This window comes from Buteo buteo, chromosome 10 (genome assembly GCF_964188355.1).
Source record: "Buteo buteo chromosome 10, bButBut1.hap1.1, whole genome shotgun sequence".
NCBI lineage: Eukaryota > Metazoa > Chordata > Aves > Accipitriformes > Accipitridae > Buteo > Buteo buteo.
In genome coordinates, this window is record NC_134180.1 from 41,920,242 (window position 1) to 41,940,281 (window position 20,040).

Consider the following 20,040-nt stretch of genomic DNA (forward strand, 5'->3'; position numbering starts at 1 on the left):
TACAGCAAGAGGTCAAAGAAACAGTAACTGCTTAAATAGCTAAGGCATGCATGGGGAGTATTTGCAGCAGAATCTTAGTATATCACTTTGTATTTCCCTAAAAAATGATTCAGTAGCAAATTTCATGGTATTTAATAATTGCTATGGTGTAAGTTACTGCAGTAACTTGTCAATCATCACCTTCACTGTTATTTTCTGTAAAAGTTTTATTTTGTTCTTCTGAGACTACACAGAACAGCTTGGTTGAGACTGGCATACAGTTCATTTACAGACTCTTTTCAGATCAATAATTATTTAATTTCCAGCTACAGTGGTTACAGTCAGGTTATATAAACTATTTCTGCTTCAGGCTAACCTGCCGTTATCATACAAAGCAATCAGCTGGTGAATCTTGTACATACAACAAAAACCAACAGCACAGAAAGCTTAAATGAGAATGGTGTAGAAGGTAAACAGAGCCACTGGCACAATTCCCTTCACCCAATTACTAACATTTTTTTTCCAGTCAGACTGAACAGTGTAAAAACATTTTTATTAATTAAAAACTCCCAAAGCTCGAGTGCGTACATGTTTAACCACAAACTGGAGCACATTTATCATTTTGGTTCTCGGCCTTTTAGTTGTAAAAATCAGTTCATCTGTTTGAGTAGCAGTACTTTGCAGTGGTAGAAAGGACATTCAATTGTGTGCATTTATGTTGAACTTCCTGAAAAAAAATTATAAATCATTCTACTACGCTCTTTCAATGTGAGAAAGGCTGCACCTTGTGCAATGATTTGAGATGCAGGGTATTCATGAGGTTGGAGAAGTGGTTTTGAGGATAATGAAAAAGAGAAGAAACTGTTTTATAACAATTCTCCCCCTACATCATTAAATAGCAAAATGAAACTGAAATGTTGACCTAAAAAGCAAATGTTATTAGAGCCATCTGCTTTAACATGGTGGGCTTGAAGCCGATACCTTTAGATAGCGTGTCTTAGATGACTTCAGAGGAAACATCTTTGTAGATGACAAATATGTCCCTAACTGTGGCAGCCACAGACAGGGAAATTGCTGTTTGTAAACCACTTAAACATGTTCAGCACTCAGAATAATTCCTTCCACAATAGAACTTCCTCTATCTTTTGACCCCAATCATCATTAGAAAAAGTTGTAAATTTTTAGGCAGGCTGCTGCAAAACTAGATGCATTAATTTAAACCATGTTTTGCTAGCTTTTGGGGCAATGATGAGTAGATTAAATCATGAGCGTGCTCACCCCCCCCCCCGGGCAGGAAGCAACCATTTCCCACTGGAGGCCTGGCAGCCAAAGTTCTTTAACATCGTTTCTTCTCACCCACTTCTTGGAGGGAGGGTTAGAGTGGTGGGGTTTGGTTTGGTTTTTGTTTTTAAAAAAACAAGGCAGCATAATTATCTATTTGCAGTAAGAACATAAAGAAAATACAGTTTATTTTCCATGCAGCAGCAAACCTCAATCAGCATTTTGTACACACACTTGCATAAAACAACCATGATGTATTATTTACATTGAGATTATCTGGTTGTGCACATTGTTAAGTTTAAATAGATGCCAGAAATTTTATCTAGATGTGCACCTGCCTAGAGCAATGAGCAATCCCAAACTGGTATTTGCTGGGGAGATAGGTTTACAGTCATTTCTTCTCTCCTTTTAAGTACAGTCAAGCAGATGTAGAACTTTGGGTTGCTGTGGAATGCATTTTTCACATAATGCCTGTGTGGAGATAAGGAATGACTAAAATAAATAGCAATTAGACAACAGCATCATCATTCATGTGATCTGTTCAGAATTATCTGTCTGTCCTACATCCACTACTAGACTCAATGCATAAAAAAAAAAATACAGACACATGTACCTCCTAAGGCAATGCAGAGCAACAGGCAGTCTCCCTTGAACTGCAGTAACATTTTAAGATCTTTGAAGGAAATGCTGTAGGTTTTATCTGTAGAAAAAGTTGAGCTATAATTGCTAAAAGATCATTTAGTTATCACAACTATTTTTTTTTTAAACAATAAGAAAGCAAAGGGCTTTACAGTGTTGGTCACACTTGGGAAGGGACAGAGAGAACCAGAAAAAGTAAATGTATCTTTGTTTGGACATAAGGTGCAAAACCACTATTCACTGACTAGACAATACTATCCATGGACATAAACTAACAGTAGAGATACAACTGCGCTCTGAGCTAACTTCACATTGAGGCCTTGTAGTTGTCAGCATGAGTTTACTTCAAGTTAATAAGCAAGTGTAAGACTTAAACTGGTTATTGTACCATAGAATGGGCACTCTCTGCATTCTGTAGGACTCGGAAATTATGCTCAGTGGAGAAAAAGAGCTGCTAAACAGGATGCTAGCTCTGCTCTCCTGCACTGGTTTCCATCCTGCAATTACTCTGCCTTTGGTGTCGTAGCTGGTTTGGAAGGAGTAAGGAGTACAAAGAGTCTCTGGCATAAGCAGCTAGTAAGTATCAGGGTAACATTAGCTTCTGGACAAGCAGGGGTTTAAAGCTTTTTTTTTGCTACTTGAGATTAGAAAATAAAATTGAACCTTCACTGAGAAGCAAAATGCATGTGTCTGAGCTCACCCCTGCACTAACTCAGTTATACACCTTGTAAAACCGGTAGATCTACTTTTCCGTATTCCTCAATTACAAGAATGAGAATACTTTGACTTTCCAAAGGAGAGACATTCTCACATTATACAGGGAATTGATATAATCTGCAGATATTGTCATCTTTAGAGACTTTGTCTCATGAGACTTTATGAAACATATGAGCAACTAGTTTTCTCATGCACAGGTAATACACAATGACAGACAAGGTCCATCGCTAACTGGGCTTTTCCTTACAACACTGCAAGAAAGACCGGTAGCCAAAGGAGGAAGGATTTAACAAAACATAAAACACGTCTTGAGGTGTCTGTTAGTGTATCGGTTTATGCTTTCTGCTCTGGGACTGCTAAGAAAGTTGATGCGGTGGATTGATCAGCAGCAGGCCCAGCCTGCCTGAGGTGCCCGTGCAGAGATGGAACAGGGGGACGAGCTGCTGCTGGGGAAGGGGGTGGTTGGAAGCGGGCGGCTGCTGCTGCTGCTTCAGCCGGACCATCTGCCCTGCAGCCCACTGTCCTCTCTTGGAAAAGAGCGCTGCTTGGAGGCCCTCGGCTGGCTGAGTGGTTCTGGCTGCCGGGAGTGAGCTGAGGACTCTACCCGTGCGTGGACACCACAGTGAAGGAGGGCACATACAGCCCCTTCACAGGGAAGCAAAGCCCGAGCGCAGGCAGTGAAGTACCCCTGCCACCAACAGCACAGCAGGGCTGCAGTAGGCAGCCTCCTTGTGAATCCCAGGGCATCGGTCATAGCGTTTAAGAAGGTGTAACCTGAAGTACACAGATCTTCTTGCTTTCACTACATGTATTACAGCTGAATTACCGTTCTTGAAAAACCATCCAGTTAAGTTAGAAACTGACAGCGTTGACGAGGAGAAATGCTATCAGGTGTTTTAGAGTGGGACAGTTTCTACAGATTCAACACGTCATTTTGCTTAACAAACCACTAACCAGAAATACCACATGTGGAATAACAACTGTTTTCTCATCAAGCCATTACAGTCTTGACTGCAGGCATCCACACTGGATCACTCTGCAAACGTTTTAAAATGAAGTACCTCAGTCCTTACGATTATACTACCTGCACGTGGCAGCTGGGGAAGGCCCAGAGCAGACCCAGGGGCTGCTTACCTCAGTCAAAGAGCGACTTCAGGAACGCAGAGCTACTGGCAGGCTCAATGTACGCTGTGGAGAAGGAAGATTAGCTTTGATAAACAGAACAATGGTATTATTACAGAATTTTTGAAAATCCCTACACAAATATGAGTTAAACAAGTTACTGCAGTGGTTAACAGAACCCCTTCATAGAGTTAGTGTGTCTTAACAGTAATTTAGGAGACTGTCTTAATTACTGGTGAGTGTGTGCACGTACATTACATCATTACCAATGATGACAAAGCAGAACAGCATATGTTATGAGTATTAGAAGCTGGTCCTTCATTTTTTGCTATTAATAATAAAAGAATAAATAAAAATCCATAAAGACCATATCAGCAGATTCAGCAGAATCCAATCAAGGATTGCACAAGAGGAACAACCATCCCCTGAGTCCTCCGAGGGGATGGCAAAGAGAGAAGCAACCACACCTGAGTCAGGGCAGGGCGAGGGTGAAGGTCTGAGCAGATGGCTGGAAGAAGTAGAGGAAAAGTGTGCAGGGGTAGAAGGGAACTCAGGGAATGAGAACATACAGGGAAAGGGTCTGGAAGCAGGTGCATCTGAGTGCCAGGATTGCCAAACGGCTTTCTGCAGCAGATGATCAGCTCTGGTCTCGGTACCCTCAGTGTCTGCTGATGGTTCTTACTGCATTTTGATTCCACCACCACAAAGGGGTGAAGAGAGAATTCAGAATTATTTGCTTTGTATTAAACATACTGAGAATAACAAACAGATATGTACAGTGGCTTATAGCTAAAAAGACTCTTACTTGTGAGGAAAGGGACTGCATATAAACCTAGATGGAGAGAAGCATCAAAGCCACCAGAGACATGGGTGGTGGTGGGGAAGATTCTCCTTGGCTCTCCTCATTTGGCATGCTGTCATTCCTTAGGTGTCACATGCTTCCTCCACGTGATGTGACGCAGAAAACCTGCCTGTGGATCTGACGTGAGGTGCCAGGGACGTTACTTGGAGCTGACCCAGACCACGCCAGAAATTCTGCCTTAAGCTAGGTCTCGTAAGGTTATTCCATAAAAAAAAGGCATCCAATTCAACTTTGCCTCAGGTACAACTTTTTCAGCCTTATACCCCTAATTAACACCATTTGTTTACACAAATTATCGTCAAAAAAATACTACTATTGCTTAAAATAGGAACCTGTCCAGTCTTGTATGACAAGTAACAGAAAGAGACAGAGATTTAACTCCAAGTTAGTTTCTTTGTACAAAATGCAACTTTCTAATTCAGTCTTTACGAACTCTTTAATCACCGATTGCGGCATTCTGACTATGCAGTACTTAAAGAACCCATACATGCCAAAGCGACCATGCCAAGATCTGTATTTCACTCTTGAGAAGCTGTCTTAAAAATGTAAGCTGCCCAGATTAATATAAAACATCATTAACTCAGCTTTCTTTCCAAATATATACCATGACTGCATATTTTGACAAAACAGCCCTATTTATAGTGATATTTATACAGATGGCATTAAGATTTAGATGTTCAAATAATCAATATGATTTGCTACTCATACTCATATGCTCCACAACCTTACAATGCTTGTTGTAGCACCTTAAGCTTTTTGTTTTGTTTTTTTCTTGGGTTTTTTTTTTTGGTTTGTAAGCTAATGAAGTTCATGAGTTGCTCTTAAAAAACCCAACAAAGCGCTAACAACCCTTCTTTCTCTCGATATTTTTATATGCAGAACCCCTAAGTAAGTTAAACTACATAAAAGCAAAGAGAACATTAGCAAAACCTCTGTATGAAAATCTGTTGTGACCAGAGCAGCTAGGAAAGGAAGGGATCTGTAGAGGTGACCAGAAAGACGTTTGGGCTGCAGCTGACTGCGGCACAAGCACTAGCTGGTGCAGGACCAGGCTGCCCTTGCTCTCTTCTCATCAGCTCAACGTTTTTTAGGGTTGCGTAGGGTAAGGCAGCAGCTGGAGAGTCACCAGAAACCTCACCCCTGCGCGGGTGGGTTGGTAGAAGCTTTGCTGCCCTTTGCCGTGGTGTCTCCTGTCCCCGGCCCACAAAAGCATTAAAAGGGCAGAATCTTCCCAAGTTTCTCTTCCCCTCCTACTTTCACTGCCATTCTTTCCCAAGTTTGACTGCTCTAAAACATTTACAGATCTAAAAAGCAGAGAGAAAAAAAATGTTCACCTGTCAGGTGATATAAAACCAATCTTCTACTAAATGTGCCAGAATAATTTTTCTCCACCTCAACCACAGTTAAAACCTTCAGTCTATTCATTACTGTCTTTTTATAGTATTTTTATTTAATAAAACCTATTAAGACTACCATACAAATCTCTTTACTTATGCTTTTATCTTTTAACTGATCAATTTTTATATTGCTGACATCCCTTCTTCACCATTTGCTCATTTAAAAATTCATAGTATATGAGCTATGTCTCTGGAGAAAACGTCTATAAAATTTGTTACAGCTGGCAAATGTGTATGAGTCAGTGATAGCACATGACTAAATGCTTCACAGAAAATAAAATTTGTTTCTGTAGTAAGCAGAACTGTTTAAATGTTATTTATTTTTATGTTTCAAAGAAAATATATTGTGAAGTGCTGCATTGATTTAATACGCAACAATGTCTGTGTACACGCTGTACAAGGAAAATTTATGAAACCTTTGCACAACTCCTTTAATTGAATTTTCCAAATCTCTCACCACACACAAATAATCAATATCTTCTGCAGAGAAAACCAGTCAGAATTATTACAGTCTTTCTTTTCAATTTTGTTGTCATCAGCACATACAGAGCACCTGGATATTTGTAATGTCTGGATAGCAAGTTATTTACACCTCTTAAACATATAATTGCTACTAAGTGAGTCCAAACTAATGTTTCTTTTCTTTTTTATTTAAAATAATTATATTCATGGGAGAAAGCAGCATTTATTCTCATGTAGGAGTTGCTACATGTAGCTGTTGAAAGAACTGCAATTCTTTTTAATTTTTCATTAAGCTTAATACTCCAAAGTCTAGATCTACTGGAATTAAAAATTAATAGCTATTGCATCTGTAAAAAGGTACATAGGAAAATAGAGTGTAAACACAAGTGTGAAATTCATGAATAAATGTGGCTGACACCTAAATATAAAATGCAGGTTGACAGTTCTATATGTATATATGTCTGAGGCCTATAGTCATATGTCTCATGTGCATTTCTGTATCTGCCACAAAAGTTAATAGCTTAATATTTCATCTACATAGCAGAGAATGTTAAATCATTGGAGAGGTTTGTAATTTGCCCCCTTCCTTCCATCCAAAAAGCTTATCATACTGGTGACCTCAGACCCAGATACTTCTCAAATCTCAGGTTGTATTTTAAAATAATGCACTCTTAAGGTGCAGGTGCAATCCAACAGACCCAGAACCTGCTGGGAAAGAGCGCAGCATTTGGGGGTCAAACAGAAACCTGTCCCCCAGTTCCTTTGCCTTTCAGTAGCATTCTTCCAGTAGACAAGATTACTCACTTGTCCTAGGAAAATCACTAGCATTGCAGTTTTTGGGTACCAGGCTAAGCAGTTTTTGTTACCTCTCCTAGACTGTAAAGGACTTTGCATGGTTACAGACTAAAAATAGACCTGCTTGCACAGAATGAGAGAAGACGTACAGTCAAATTTAGCCTGAGCAACAGCAGCTTTTAATCCACACAATACAAACTAGAATACAACACACTCCTCTAGGTGCACTTTGGGGCAACGTCACAATGAGTTTTGATTGTAAATGCAGGAGGGCAGAACAATTTCTCTAGGTCTCTGCATGGGGACATTCAAAATAACTTATGAGTAAACAAAACCGGTGAGTTGCAGTAAGTCCGTGTGTGCACACAGACACTCGCACATTCAGCACTGAAGTAGTCTTTATGCAGTTTTGCTTAATGCAGTCCCATTTACAAGTGTTCACACTGAGGCATAACTTAAAAACATAACTGAGATTCACTTTTCCCCATGTCTAACAGTAGAAAAGCCTTACGAACAGAAATACAGACAGATCTTCCACAAGGAAGAGCAGATGGACAAGGCCAGATTCCCTCCAGCGTCACATAAACAAGTCACTTGCCTTCTTGAAATTGTCTGACAAATGACATAGAACGTAACACTCACAGGGCACACTCATTTCCATCGGCTGGTTTCAGCTCCAAGGAATCATCTACTAGTTGGGAATGTGGGCAGTGCCTCTGCCCGATCTCGCTCTTTAATCTCTACCATTCACCTGCACCTTAAGGGCCTAAGTCGTGCCAGTCACGGCGACTGCTCTTCTAGAGGAAATCCTGCAAAGTGCTGCCAGGCTGCAGCCCCTTCGTGCCACCTCTGGCCACGAGGAGATTCTTGGCCCAAGGGTTCTCTGTCCTGTGGTAAAGGCAGGTATGTACTCCATACTGCAGCTGCATTACAGATCTAGTCTGTGTAAGCATCAGCTCTGGCCTAAGCAGCCTTGGGCATACAGGCTTTAGAGCGTATTTTCAGCCCTTCAGAAAATATTAATTCTCGATTCAACTTCTGTCTTGGTTTCACAGCCTTTCTGAATAGGTCAAGAGGGCAACTCATATCCTGGTTGGACACAGGACTTAAGTGAAAGAATACCGATGACCATCACCTCTCTTCCAAACGCTATGTAGGGACATTAACTCAGAGCAGACATTTCTGGTGTGTGGCAAAACACCAAACCTGGCTGTTAGTGTTAAGAACTGAAGTAAGCATATTGTTTGCAAACACAAGCTCTAAGCCTTCATCTAATAATAATCTATTTGAGAAGAAGTCCTTCAGTATCATCTTTGTTGCTTTCAGAGATGATGTACACCACAAAAAGGCTGCTGGAGAGATCTTGTAAAACTTTTGCTGGAAAGAAGCCTAGGATTTAACTGAAAGGACCTTGGTAGAACTAAGGAACTGCTGTTTGTGTCAGCATTAGCAGCTTTTTTCAAACAGATTAAAAACATGGAAGAACTGAACCTCAGAAAAGCCTCTATCACAAATGCCTAGAAGTAGGGCTTGCTCAAACCACAGCCTGGGTCCAACCCCTGCATCTACCTCATCACTTCCCTGATCAGTGAGTATTTGTTGTAAGCAAAGACAATCATGATATTTGTTCCATTTGCTCTCAAGGAATGGAAACTCTGGAAAGAAACTCAGTTTCTGAATAAATTTACTTGTGAATTCATTCAGTTCACTTAATAAAATTCTGCTTAGCCAGTTCATGAGACTTGCTTTGCCTAGAAAAGGTATAATGACATCTCTTCCCTGCAAGTGAATACAAAGTTGGGCTGAGAAAAAAAAAATAATTTTTTTTTAGGTTAGTTTTTTTACAGTCAGAAAAATCCACAGATATGTTCCTGAAAATATACACCTGAAGTCTAATGTATTCTCCTTTTCCCCAGAAGATCCCAAAGGAGGAGGAAGGGTAGGTGGGACACAGACACCCAAATATGTCTAGAGGTCAACAAATTTATTCTACTTTATTTGAGAATGATGTAGAAATATATTGTAAACTTGATTTCCCTTCACTCAACAGCAGCAGCCCAGACCCAAGCTATTTAGTTGCCTGTACACAAACACCCAATATAAAGTCCAAACTCAAACTGACATGAGTTGGGATAAACTGCAGAATATTGTATTCTTCCCATTTTATCTGTTTTGAGAAGGAACTCTGCTTATTAAGGAGGCATCTATATTTTGCACTGTTTCTGAAATGGGATTTTATGTTTCGCCATATATACACCATCTTCAAAAAATTGAATTGGTGAGTGGGAACTCAGTATTACTTGGTCCCTAATCTCTCCAGCTTCGCTTTCATTAGTAATTTCAAGTGGTGTTAAATTAAAATCCACCTAGTTAACCCTGATCTAGTCTTGTGGAAAGCCACCACTACTGTTGCAAAGAGTGGAAACTTCAGTCACTTGTATTAAAAACAATATGAAAGTTAGGAATGTTTAGAACTAAACTTAATAGGGGTGATCATATTTGTCCCTGAGCTCGGCAGGATGAACAACACCACAGAAAAGAAAGTGGTTTTTTATTTAATTACAAGATATAGTCTGAAAATAGTTTTCCTTAACACTGCAAGTATTTGATCTTCTATAACACTCTCTTGTTTCTTACTTGGATAGCAGACGGAGTCATGGACATGATTTATGTCAGTGTTTTTCTTTTTGGGAAGCAAAGTATTAGTATAATTTGTAATAGCCAGCTTAAGTAGCTTTCCTGTTTAGAATGTTATCTTCATGAACTCTGAACCTATTAAATTTTCCTTTAAAATATGCATATCGCAACCTACACATTTATTCTCGACACACACAAAGCATGTTTTGGATTGCAACATACCGACTAGATTTCATCTCTTGGCAGTTGCATTACTGTTTGCTTACATTCTATTCAAAAACATTTTGTTTACTGTAAATGCTAGTCATGGACAAACAATGATGCCATTTTTTATGCTGGTCACACAAAATGATATACTAAGTTCTACATAATGCTGCCCATTGAGCAAGGAATGTTTTGTATTAAGTTGTTTTAAGCAGAGGTTGTTTATGTAAAGTAAATAAATTTCATGCCTCACCATGTGATGATAATGTGACATTCCGTCTGTATCAAGCCACAGAACAGTCAGAAGTTTTAAGTCCTGAGCATAACTAATTAAAAATAATTATGAAAAACCACATCCAAAACTAAAAGGCAAAGTAAAACATCTCCAAATGGTTTTCTTTTATCACATACTTCTTTGCCTCTCCTCCTACTGTGTTTTCAAGACTGCAACATTCAATTTCTTCTTTATTAAAGCAAAACTGATGTTGAAACATCATCAAAATTGGTCAACTTAAACTCATAATTCTATTTTCCATCCTACTTTCACAAAATATCTCAATTCTCATCTAGCAAGACTGGATATGTGCTTAGCATTATGGCTAGTTTCTAGAGCAAAGATGGAACTATAAATGTATATCCTTGTGACCATTAAAAAGCAGTACACAAGGGAAGCAATGACTGTTTAAATCTGCAATGGCCCATGGCATTCACTGTTATCAGTGCCAGACAGGGGCTGTGATCATTTGAACAGAAGGACATAGGGAGCTGTAAATCAGAAACAGCAGATTGCACAAATGAGCCAAATTTCTTAAAAAGTGATGTCACTCCTTTTCATTTTGTGATAATCTGCTGGAGCTGAGGAAACTGAAGTTTGATCAATTTTCTTTCCTTTAAGAGAATTCCCCACAGCAGAAAGAATTTAGGCCTGCGGAAGAGCAGATACAACCGAAATCAAAGGGGCTACTTGTGATATGAAGCAGTTTTGCTGGTTGGGACAGCTGGCCAACAGAGCAATAGAGATGCCATCACCAATTTTGAGTCTGGTTTTGCTCTATTTTAAGACAGAATGTGTGAAGATAACAGAAACATCAGAATATCAGTGGTGAATGTTTGTTGATTTCACTGGGTGTGAGAGAAAAAAAATAAATCTTTTGTGTATCCTCCTGCCACCTTCCCAGCTAGACAAGGCACTAAAGTGGCTATGTGGGCCACACTATATTAAATGCCGCCAACTTCAAATATTTTCACAGCACTAGTTATGAAGAAACCTAATAGTTAGGATTTCACAGTCCCCTGGAGTGTGCTAAGGTGAAAAAGGTTTTGCTGCAAAGACTGTATGCTACTTGGCTTATACACTGAAAATGCAGGGGGAGGGAAGAGAATGAGAAAGAACAAGGATAACTGGTATACAAAAAAGGTATGTAAAGTCTCTAGGACCTGACTGCACTTATTTCTAGACCACATCTCGAAGTGCAAGATCATTAATGATTCCTTCTCCTTGCACAGTTTCATGGAGAAATACCCAATACAATGAAAATAGCAGAAAAGATGAAATTTACATTTAAGTAGTGCAAAAGTTTTCAGAAGAAATCAATTTGATTATCATCATTTTCACATACCAACGGTTACTCATTTCAAGTGAAAAGAACTAAGAAGGAATCAACTAAAACGAATCATCAAAACAGCAGTTACACAGGAGTGATAAAAAGTTTCTTACCTTGGGCAGGAAGTTTTCTTTTCAACAGCTGCAGTTCTTCTGCTTGACTCACTAGTGAAAAAATAAGTCTGAAATCAATAAACGTTGCCCCAGAGATTTCAAAGAAAATAAAACCTATGCCGCCTTTTTCACTTTCAAAGCATTTGGATTTTTCTTCAAGTGATGACAAAAACCCATTTACCTATGTAATTGTGCTCAAAAAATTAACAAAAAATTTTCAAAATTAACATAATTTTGAGAAGTTGTGCTTATAAACCTCATACCACATTTTGCTCCCATTTTTGTCTTCTAGTGCTGACATGGTGCTTTGTTCCTAATTCAGAGATGAGGGCAAAAGATGATTCCCATTTTGAAGGCAACAAGATGATAACAGAAAGAGTGGACGTAACAGAAAGTGTCAACCATAGGCCTGACATCTCATTTGGGCAGTCTTACTGCCCTATCCACAGTGTAGGGTAGTAATGTAAACACAGACTATTTTCAGGAACCTTCATTCTGTATAAGAAAGCATCTGGTTATATGCATTACAGTGGGAACTAGTACAGTGTATACACATGCAAAATGAAAGCTGAATGAGCACTGGAATACAAGTCAGGAAAGAAACGGTAATTTAAACAACAGTAGTTGCTGGAATTGCATGGTGCATAAATTCCACTGCCGGGGTGCATGCACCTAATGCATTAGAAGAGTCTCAGTGCTCTTTGGTAAGAAAAATTCTCTAGCACCTGTGGCTTTCTTGTCCACCTGTTTCCAACTGCAAACAAAGTAGCAGTCCCAGACACCCTAGGTTTTGTTTTCTTACAGCTAGTTCCAGTGTTTTTACACTCTGCCGAAAAGAGAGCAACCAGACAGGTTGTAGAATAATGTATACTGGCAAAACATCACATTTGCTGCAGCTTAAGAAACTGTTTTATCATCTTTGCATGCTTGTCCAGAGACTGGACAGAGGGACTATGTGTATGGATATATTATTCATATTCCCTGGTCAGCTGGAAACCAGATTAGCAGAAGTTGGTATGGAAAGTCTACAAGAGCAATGTCATATGTGCAAACCTTTGAGGAGAAGTAGTGGTAGGCAAATGCAGTTTTAGACACACATCTGTACCACAAACATGTCATGTGGGTATAGATAAAAGGTGTTGCTTTTGTGAAAATGAGTGAATGAACTGTTCTGAGGCATAAAGATTGGGGCCCTTTGGGTGCCTACAGCTACCTTTCACCACTTTTAACTCTTAAAGAAATGACCTGGTAAGGGAGATCTTTATTTCTTCTCCCTGAAAGCCAATATTTTTTTTGTTGGGTTTTTTTTTCTGCAGTTATCCATAATGCAAGTTTTTTTCATTTGGATATTTCCCCATCACATACTCCCCTTCTAGTTACAGAGGCAGTTGGGAAGAGAAGTATGAATGCACATTTTGCTGCTGAGGATTCACATGTCCCAAGAACCTCTGACTTGGAGTAAGGATAAAGAGTTCCTAAAAGTAGACACACATAAATTAAAATCTTTGGCTTTCTGGGTTCCTTTGGAAAAGTATTACAGATGTGCCATCTGTAAAGTGCCCTTATCCCAACACAATAAGCATCTGGTATGTCCATCATTTAAAGACACATGAATAGCAATTTTAAAAGCCTGGAAACCTATATTCAGCCTAATCCTCCTAACAGGCAAACAAACAAAACAACTTCCTTGCAAAAAGAGAAGAAAGGCAATGCAATCAAAGTGCAAACATTTAGCCTAATCACTAGCTAACTACCCACTAAGTATCTAACTATTTACATAAGAAAAGGTGTTGCTCTTGCAAGTTTTTCCTCCCCCTCTGTGACTGTGAGTTAGAAGAGTGGGCCGTTGGGGCTGCCTTTCTTTTCTGTCCCTGGTTGGATGCACAAGGACATTTAAGGTGCATTTGTCCTGACCAAAAGAACTCATGCGTCAGAGAACTGGGGTATAACACTCCATTATAACAGAGTGAGGTATGACTCTAGGAAACCTTTGGATTGATAATTGTTAAATTGTTATAAAGGAGATAGATAAATATTATTGAAAATCCTCCTTACTTAGCAGTTCGGTCTTCTGCACTTCAGCACTCAAGACGCAAGACATGTCTGAGACACCAATAATATTTTCAAGCTCTCTACTGCCCTCTAAAGCCTGGAAAAAAAGCATAATTAAAGACATTGTTAAATCTAATTCCCAAACTATCTACTTAGACGCCTACAACTTATTAAAAACATCTGAAAGAAAGAACTTTTGGAATTTTGTCATAAGGTCTAAACGATGCATGAGCCTCCACCTCACAGATAGTCAAAGGCACTATAAAGTTTAGGGGTGTAAGAACATACACTACTTCTGAAAATGGCATTCAGGTGCCTTTTAAAGTGTTACTTAAAAATCTCCTGTTATTTACGCTTCATTCGTAAATCTTCAGCTGTTTAAACAGATTAACACTTGATCCCCAGAAAAGCAATCTTGGCACATGTACAAGCTTGCTGTAATATGTTAGTAAAATGGAAATCTACAAGCATTTAAGGTTCTATTAAACAGACTCCTCAGCATTTCATGGTAGACCTAAAATCATCTGCTATCAATCTCAGGAGAAATAGAAAGGATTTTTCAATAGGGTTTTCTAAATAAATATTTAAATTAAAATATTTTAAATTAGTATCAGGTTTTTTTGTAAGTAAAGCATTGTTAGACCACATATGCAAGTAAAATAATTTAAGTACACTGAATTATTTCTCAGATATTGATATACAGCAACAAAACTTGTGCTAAATTTATTCAGGAAACAAAGTGTGAATAAAACAGAAAAGTGATTTGCATTTTAGCATGTATTAAACAGACTATTAAATGATGATACATTAGTGGTAAATTAAATAGTACAATCACTTCAACACAAAAGGATATTTAATCTTCAAGGACATAAAAATCTATGCTGTAATAATTCATACTTCAAGTTATAAATAACAGTTGATAACTACTTCATATGCTTTTATTCGTGTACAAAATCAGGAGTGATACAAATTAAAAATGGTGTACTTGGAAAAGCAACTGCTCCAGTTAAAAAAAAAAACAGTCTACTAAATTCTGGGGTTTATTTGCATTTTCTGCATTTCCAAGTCAAACCTGCCTGGTTTCAAGTATTTTATTGCTTCCTTATCTCTTAAAACTCAAACATTGCATGTAAGTTTTTCATTTTTATTTCAAATCTTATATAAAAGTAGATTAAAAAAAAAAAAATCAGTGTAAACCAGACCTGTAGGCTTCTCAGATTTGCTCTTATTTTCAGAATTTTAACCAATGAACTTTTCACTTTGGATTGCAATTCCATGAACCTGCATAAAAAGTTAAAATAGAACAATTTCAATTAGCCACAACACCACTTGCTGAAAATCAGTGTTTACAATGTTTCCCAGAGTTTCTTCACATTGTAATCAAGATGGATCTAGATAAGCTGTGAACAGATGGGCTGTGCAACCTGGTTGTGTCATATAACACTGAATATAACTTGCCTTTGGTTAGGATTTATATGTGAACTACCAAAAATACTTATATCCTAATTTTAAGGATAGGAACTCAGGTTCAGCAATATTAGAGGATTTTCTTATGGCTGTGCAGGAAGACAATGGTAAAAACAGGAATTTAATTCATTTGTTCCTGAAGAACAGTAATTTAATCAAGAGGATGAGCTTCCCAAATCCACGGACTGTTAAGATCGTATGACACTGCTTGTAGCCATAGGGAACATGAGAAGTTAAAACTGAGCCCAATAGGGACAACATTGCACGATGTTATTTGTTCAGCTTTATCGCCCCTTTTAAGCCACAAACATATTTTACTACTGGTGTAAAGTTGGTCAGCTTTCAGAGTTTAATGGGTTTTGCAATAAAAATTAAAATAATATACAATCAGATTAGACCTAAATGGCAGACTTTAATGCATGATTAAGGATTTGCACTGAATACGTATTGAAAAAATTCCTGCAATGAATGTTTAGGCTATTTTCATTTTGAACCATTTAAACATGCAAATCAAATGGAGACAACAGAGAAATAATCTATTTACTGCTTCCTCCCACCAAAGGGAGAATCACCCTTATAAGAAACCTCAACTTTAGAAACAGAACGACAGTATGAGAAAAACTTAGCACTGTTGTATTTCCACATGGGAACAGAAGGCTATGAAGGAAAAATGCTAATGCCAGTGTATTGTACAATATATTTTCCACCTGTAAAAATAAAGCGTATGGAAGTTCACATAAATATTACCGTGTAGGTGTTAGTTTATAAATGTGTTTTACTGGCATGTCGCTAACTGCTAGTCTTCTGCAAATCTTGCAATTTTTAAAAAACATACTGAATTATTGAATGCATACATTTACATGTCAATGAAGACTATGATTACTCAAATTGTTCTGCAATTCAGGGTTACTGCCACTAAGAAACAAGTCTATATTTGTTGACCAAGGGATTTACTGAACCACAAAAAATCCCAATTAATCAGTTTACAGCTTTCCACTGGTAAAACTGTAAGATTTTATTTTTTACTATCTAACATGCCATCCAAACAATTCTACTATCTGTCAAGCTCCATCACTTAGAAGATACTTACTGTCCTACAACAACGAAATTTCAAGCTAATGGTGGGAGAAAGCATCCATTACAAGAAAAGAACCCAACAAACACATTGAGAGCTGAAGTGCAATAATCAAAAGGAAGAGCTACAACTTCAAACATAAGAAACATAATATTTAGTTGAATAAATGTCACAAATATTATTTGTTAGTAAAAAAGAAACATATGCATAAAATATCTAGCCCCAAGGGAATTTTCATCTGGGACACCAGGTACAACTGTGATACAAATATTTAATGCATACAACAGAATACAGAAGAGGGATAACAGAATCAACATATACTTAAGCCTATGGTGAAAGAAACCCACTACAGTACAAAACCCGAACTCTTTAATGTTGGTTAACTAGCCTGCACAAATACTGCACACTAGCATGGTGATACTTCTTCCAGTAACACAAGCTGCAGCACAGCAGCTGCGCTCTGCCTTCAATATCAACAGGACTTACAGTATGACCTGTTGTCAGAAGCAGGAACACAAGGGAAGTACAAAGAAGCTGACCAACAAAGGACTATGCGAGCAATGGAGGTTTGCATTACACTGAGAGGTGAGCTCTTAGTGACAAAACTGGGGTAACAGGAAACACACCTCAGATTTTGGAAAGAAAGTGTGCCTGACCTACAGACAGGAGAATTTATATAACAATCTGAATTGGATGCACAGGCACTGGGCCTGAATGAAATACAGGACAGTCACATTACACAGAATGATATAAAAATATATAATGTTGTAGAGGAGAGAAGAAGAGATGTGATATAGCCATGTTGATGCTGAGCTGTGAATTAGACTTTCTCGGATAGATGTCAAAGATATATGTCAAGATTCCACCACAGGACAAGTTGAAGCATCGAATAAAAAAGCAGGACAACACAACAGTATATTAAGATTTCAAGAACAAAAATGTGGACAGTGTTGAAGAAGAATGAGAATAATGATTTTTTTTTTTAAATTTTGCTAGTAAGAGATCACAATTCTCTGGTGAATGCAATTTCATTTGAATAAAAAGGATGGAAATGGATGGAGGACTATCTAGGATTAGTAGCAAGAAATATGAACATGCTCATTGAGGAAGGAAACATTCAGATTTTTAGCTAGATGAACGCTTAAACTCTTAAGTAGTTTTACAGAGCATATACAACTTCCATATTAAAAAAAACTCGTAACTTCCAGGATTTCCTAATTGGGTAACTTCCCATAAAGACGAAAGGCATCCCTGATACAATCCAACACACAGAGGTTCACAGCTTTCCACTTTTTCACCAGATTCTATCATAGATGAAACAAATATTTCCTTTCTCTCACTCTTGGGGATGGATGTGTTTGTTTTGGCTGAAATGCATAACACATTTAGCCTGACACCTCACTGTTGGCACAGAAAATTTCAGTTCACTTTTCAGCTGAGATTTGGCAATGTTGCAGACAATTAAGTATGTTTTTCATAACAGAAAAGATTAAGCCATACTAACAACAGCAGCCTTACTTCTAACACATTTTATCACTTCTCCTTCCTCAACATCTATCAAGTTTCGGAAAGCAGTTTATCAGATACTTCACCTGAAACATTAATTTAAGTGCTTTACTAACTGTGGCCTGCCCTAAGTCCATTAATGCCAGGAAGCTTATAGCTTAAAATAAGATTGTGGCAGAAAAGACAAGAATTTTAAAAGATTTTGCAAAGCACACATGAAGTTTCACCATGACCATCTGTGACTAGTTTTTAATCAATAAGTATCCTGCATTACTGGCCCTGTATCTTTGGCAGTTAATGCTTCAAACAAATAAGGTAAAGAATGTACACTTTCAGAAGAGGCTGGAAATGAAAAACATACCTTCCTTTCAGTAGTTTATGATACCTCATTGCGTAGTACTATGAGCATGACTCCAGTAATTGGCAGTCTCATATTCCCAACACTACCAGTGAAAGACAGAACTGGCTGGACAGTTGTATTGCAAACCCTGCATTAATCTGTACCTATAACTGTAAGCCTGCCATTCAGTGCCTTTGAATATCCAGTCCTGTGGAATTATAAGTATTAAAAAATAATCGCTATTAATTTAATTCTATATGAAATATTAATCTTGCATAAGTAAAAAATCACAGCACTACACCCACAACGCGCTTAATACACTTACGCATCCTCCTCTGTTTGAGGCTGCCCTCTTCTGGATAATCTGCTGCTTGAATCGTTCTGCTCAGTTCCTTCTCCTAGGGGGTTCACAAGAAAGAAAAGAACAAATAAAGATGAAAATAAGATATTGAGTATTTGAAGCACATGAAAAAGGTGTTAGTATGAACCTTGACTGTTGAATGGTCTTTTAGGAAGAGGAAAAAAACCCCCAAAACTCACTTACAGAACAGGACAGATTCCCTTGTAAGGAAACACACTAAGTTCGCTATAAATTACTCTTTTGTAATTTGACCTCTCATCAATTCACATTACATTTGTATTTGTGGAAACCTTGGGATTATAGTGTTAATAACTGGAAGTTAGTATAATTCTGACATGTAGCTACTGTGTTCTACTCAGAAGCTTTTTATCTTATTAACTGCCTAAATACAGCATATTAGCCCAGAGCATCATCATGAAAATATTGTAATGACTGAGCAATGAAACCTCCATTTTCCTTTAATAAAAAGTGCCTGGGCCCCAACTCTATCTTGTAAACAACTACAAAGAGATACTGCAAATTACTTCCAAAGGCTCTGACATGCTATATTGACAATATAATATTCTAGCTCGTCATATGATGGGGCATGATAAATCATATGCCAGTTGCCATTATTCTGCATGGTGAGTCATATTTCTACATTTCAGTGCACTGATATTTTGAGCAGTTGCATGTTTCTGTGAGGAAACAGGAACAGGCTATTACCACAAAACTCCATTCCTATGGATTTTTTAATAAAACCTAGGCTCACATGTGGTGTTGGTGAACTGTCTTTCTGTCACTGTAGGTTGGGCATTCAGAAATTACCAGATTCCAAGATAAGCATCTAACACAGATTGCCCCCCTGCAAAGCACCTGGACAGGGGAATGTTTTCAGTGATGCTGATCAGATTAAGAAAGTTAGTGCTGCACTGAAATAACATCTTTGGCTCACTGGCTGCAATCTGCTTGAGACTGTTCAACAGACACTTACAAAGGCCTCATTATGTATATCGTTATGTATAATAATACACCTCTGACCACAAAAGACTTTCTGTATTTACATCTATTTACACAACTTATCACAACCTATACAATTCAGACAGAAATCGTATTGGAACCAATGTAGATTAAAATCTCACCCTGTGTATCAATTACTATTGGTTTTAGTCAGTATATTAGCTTGTCAATTCTGCTTGCCCTCCAATTAGCATATCAGGACAGTGATGTACTAGCAGAAAAAAGTACTACATCCCTCCAACTAGTAGTTAAAAAATAGTATATACTGTCACATTTGATAGGATCCCACGGTACAATAGTCTTTGGTGAATCTACTGAAACTAGTGAGGCCGTAAGTATTCATGGTATTGTGCTCCATGCAATCTATGTGGTCACCTTTCAACACTTTAGATGTTATATCTGTCTAGGTTCCAGCAATAAAGAGGTCA

The 20,040-nt window shown here is 38.0% G+C and overlaps 1 protein-coding gene across 1 annotated transcript in view; it reads right to left on the reverse strand.

Annotated features, from left to right (window-relative positions):
• Positions 1 to 122: 122 nt before the first annotated feature.
• ITGB3BP (integrin subunit beta 3 binding protein) overlaps positions 123 to 20,040 on the reverse strand; it is a 35,528-nt gene continuing 15,610 nt past the window's right edge. The window contains exons 4-9 of the mRNA XM_075037288.1: positions 18,578 to 18,650; positions 15,067 to 15,145; positions 13,868 to 13,961; positions 11,813 to 11,863; positions 3,751 to 3,804; positions 123 to 1,731 (exon numbers count right to left, since the gene is read on the reverse strand). Of these exons, the coding sequence (XP_074893389.1) occupies positions 3,752 to 3,804; positions 11,813 to 11,863; positions 13,868 to 13,961; positions 15,067 to 15,145; positions 18,578 to 18,650 (350 nt within the window). The 3' untranslated portion in view covers positions 123 to 1,731; position 3,751. The remainder of the gene's footprint in view (positions 1,732 to 3,750; positions 3,805 to 11,812; positions 11,864 to 13,867; positions 13,962 to 15,066; positions 15,146 to 18,577; positions 18,651 to 20,040) is intronic.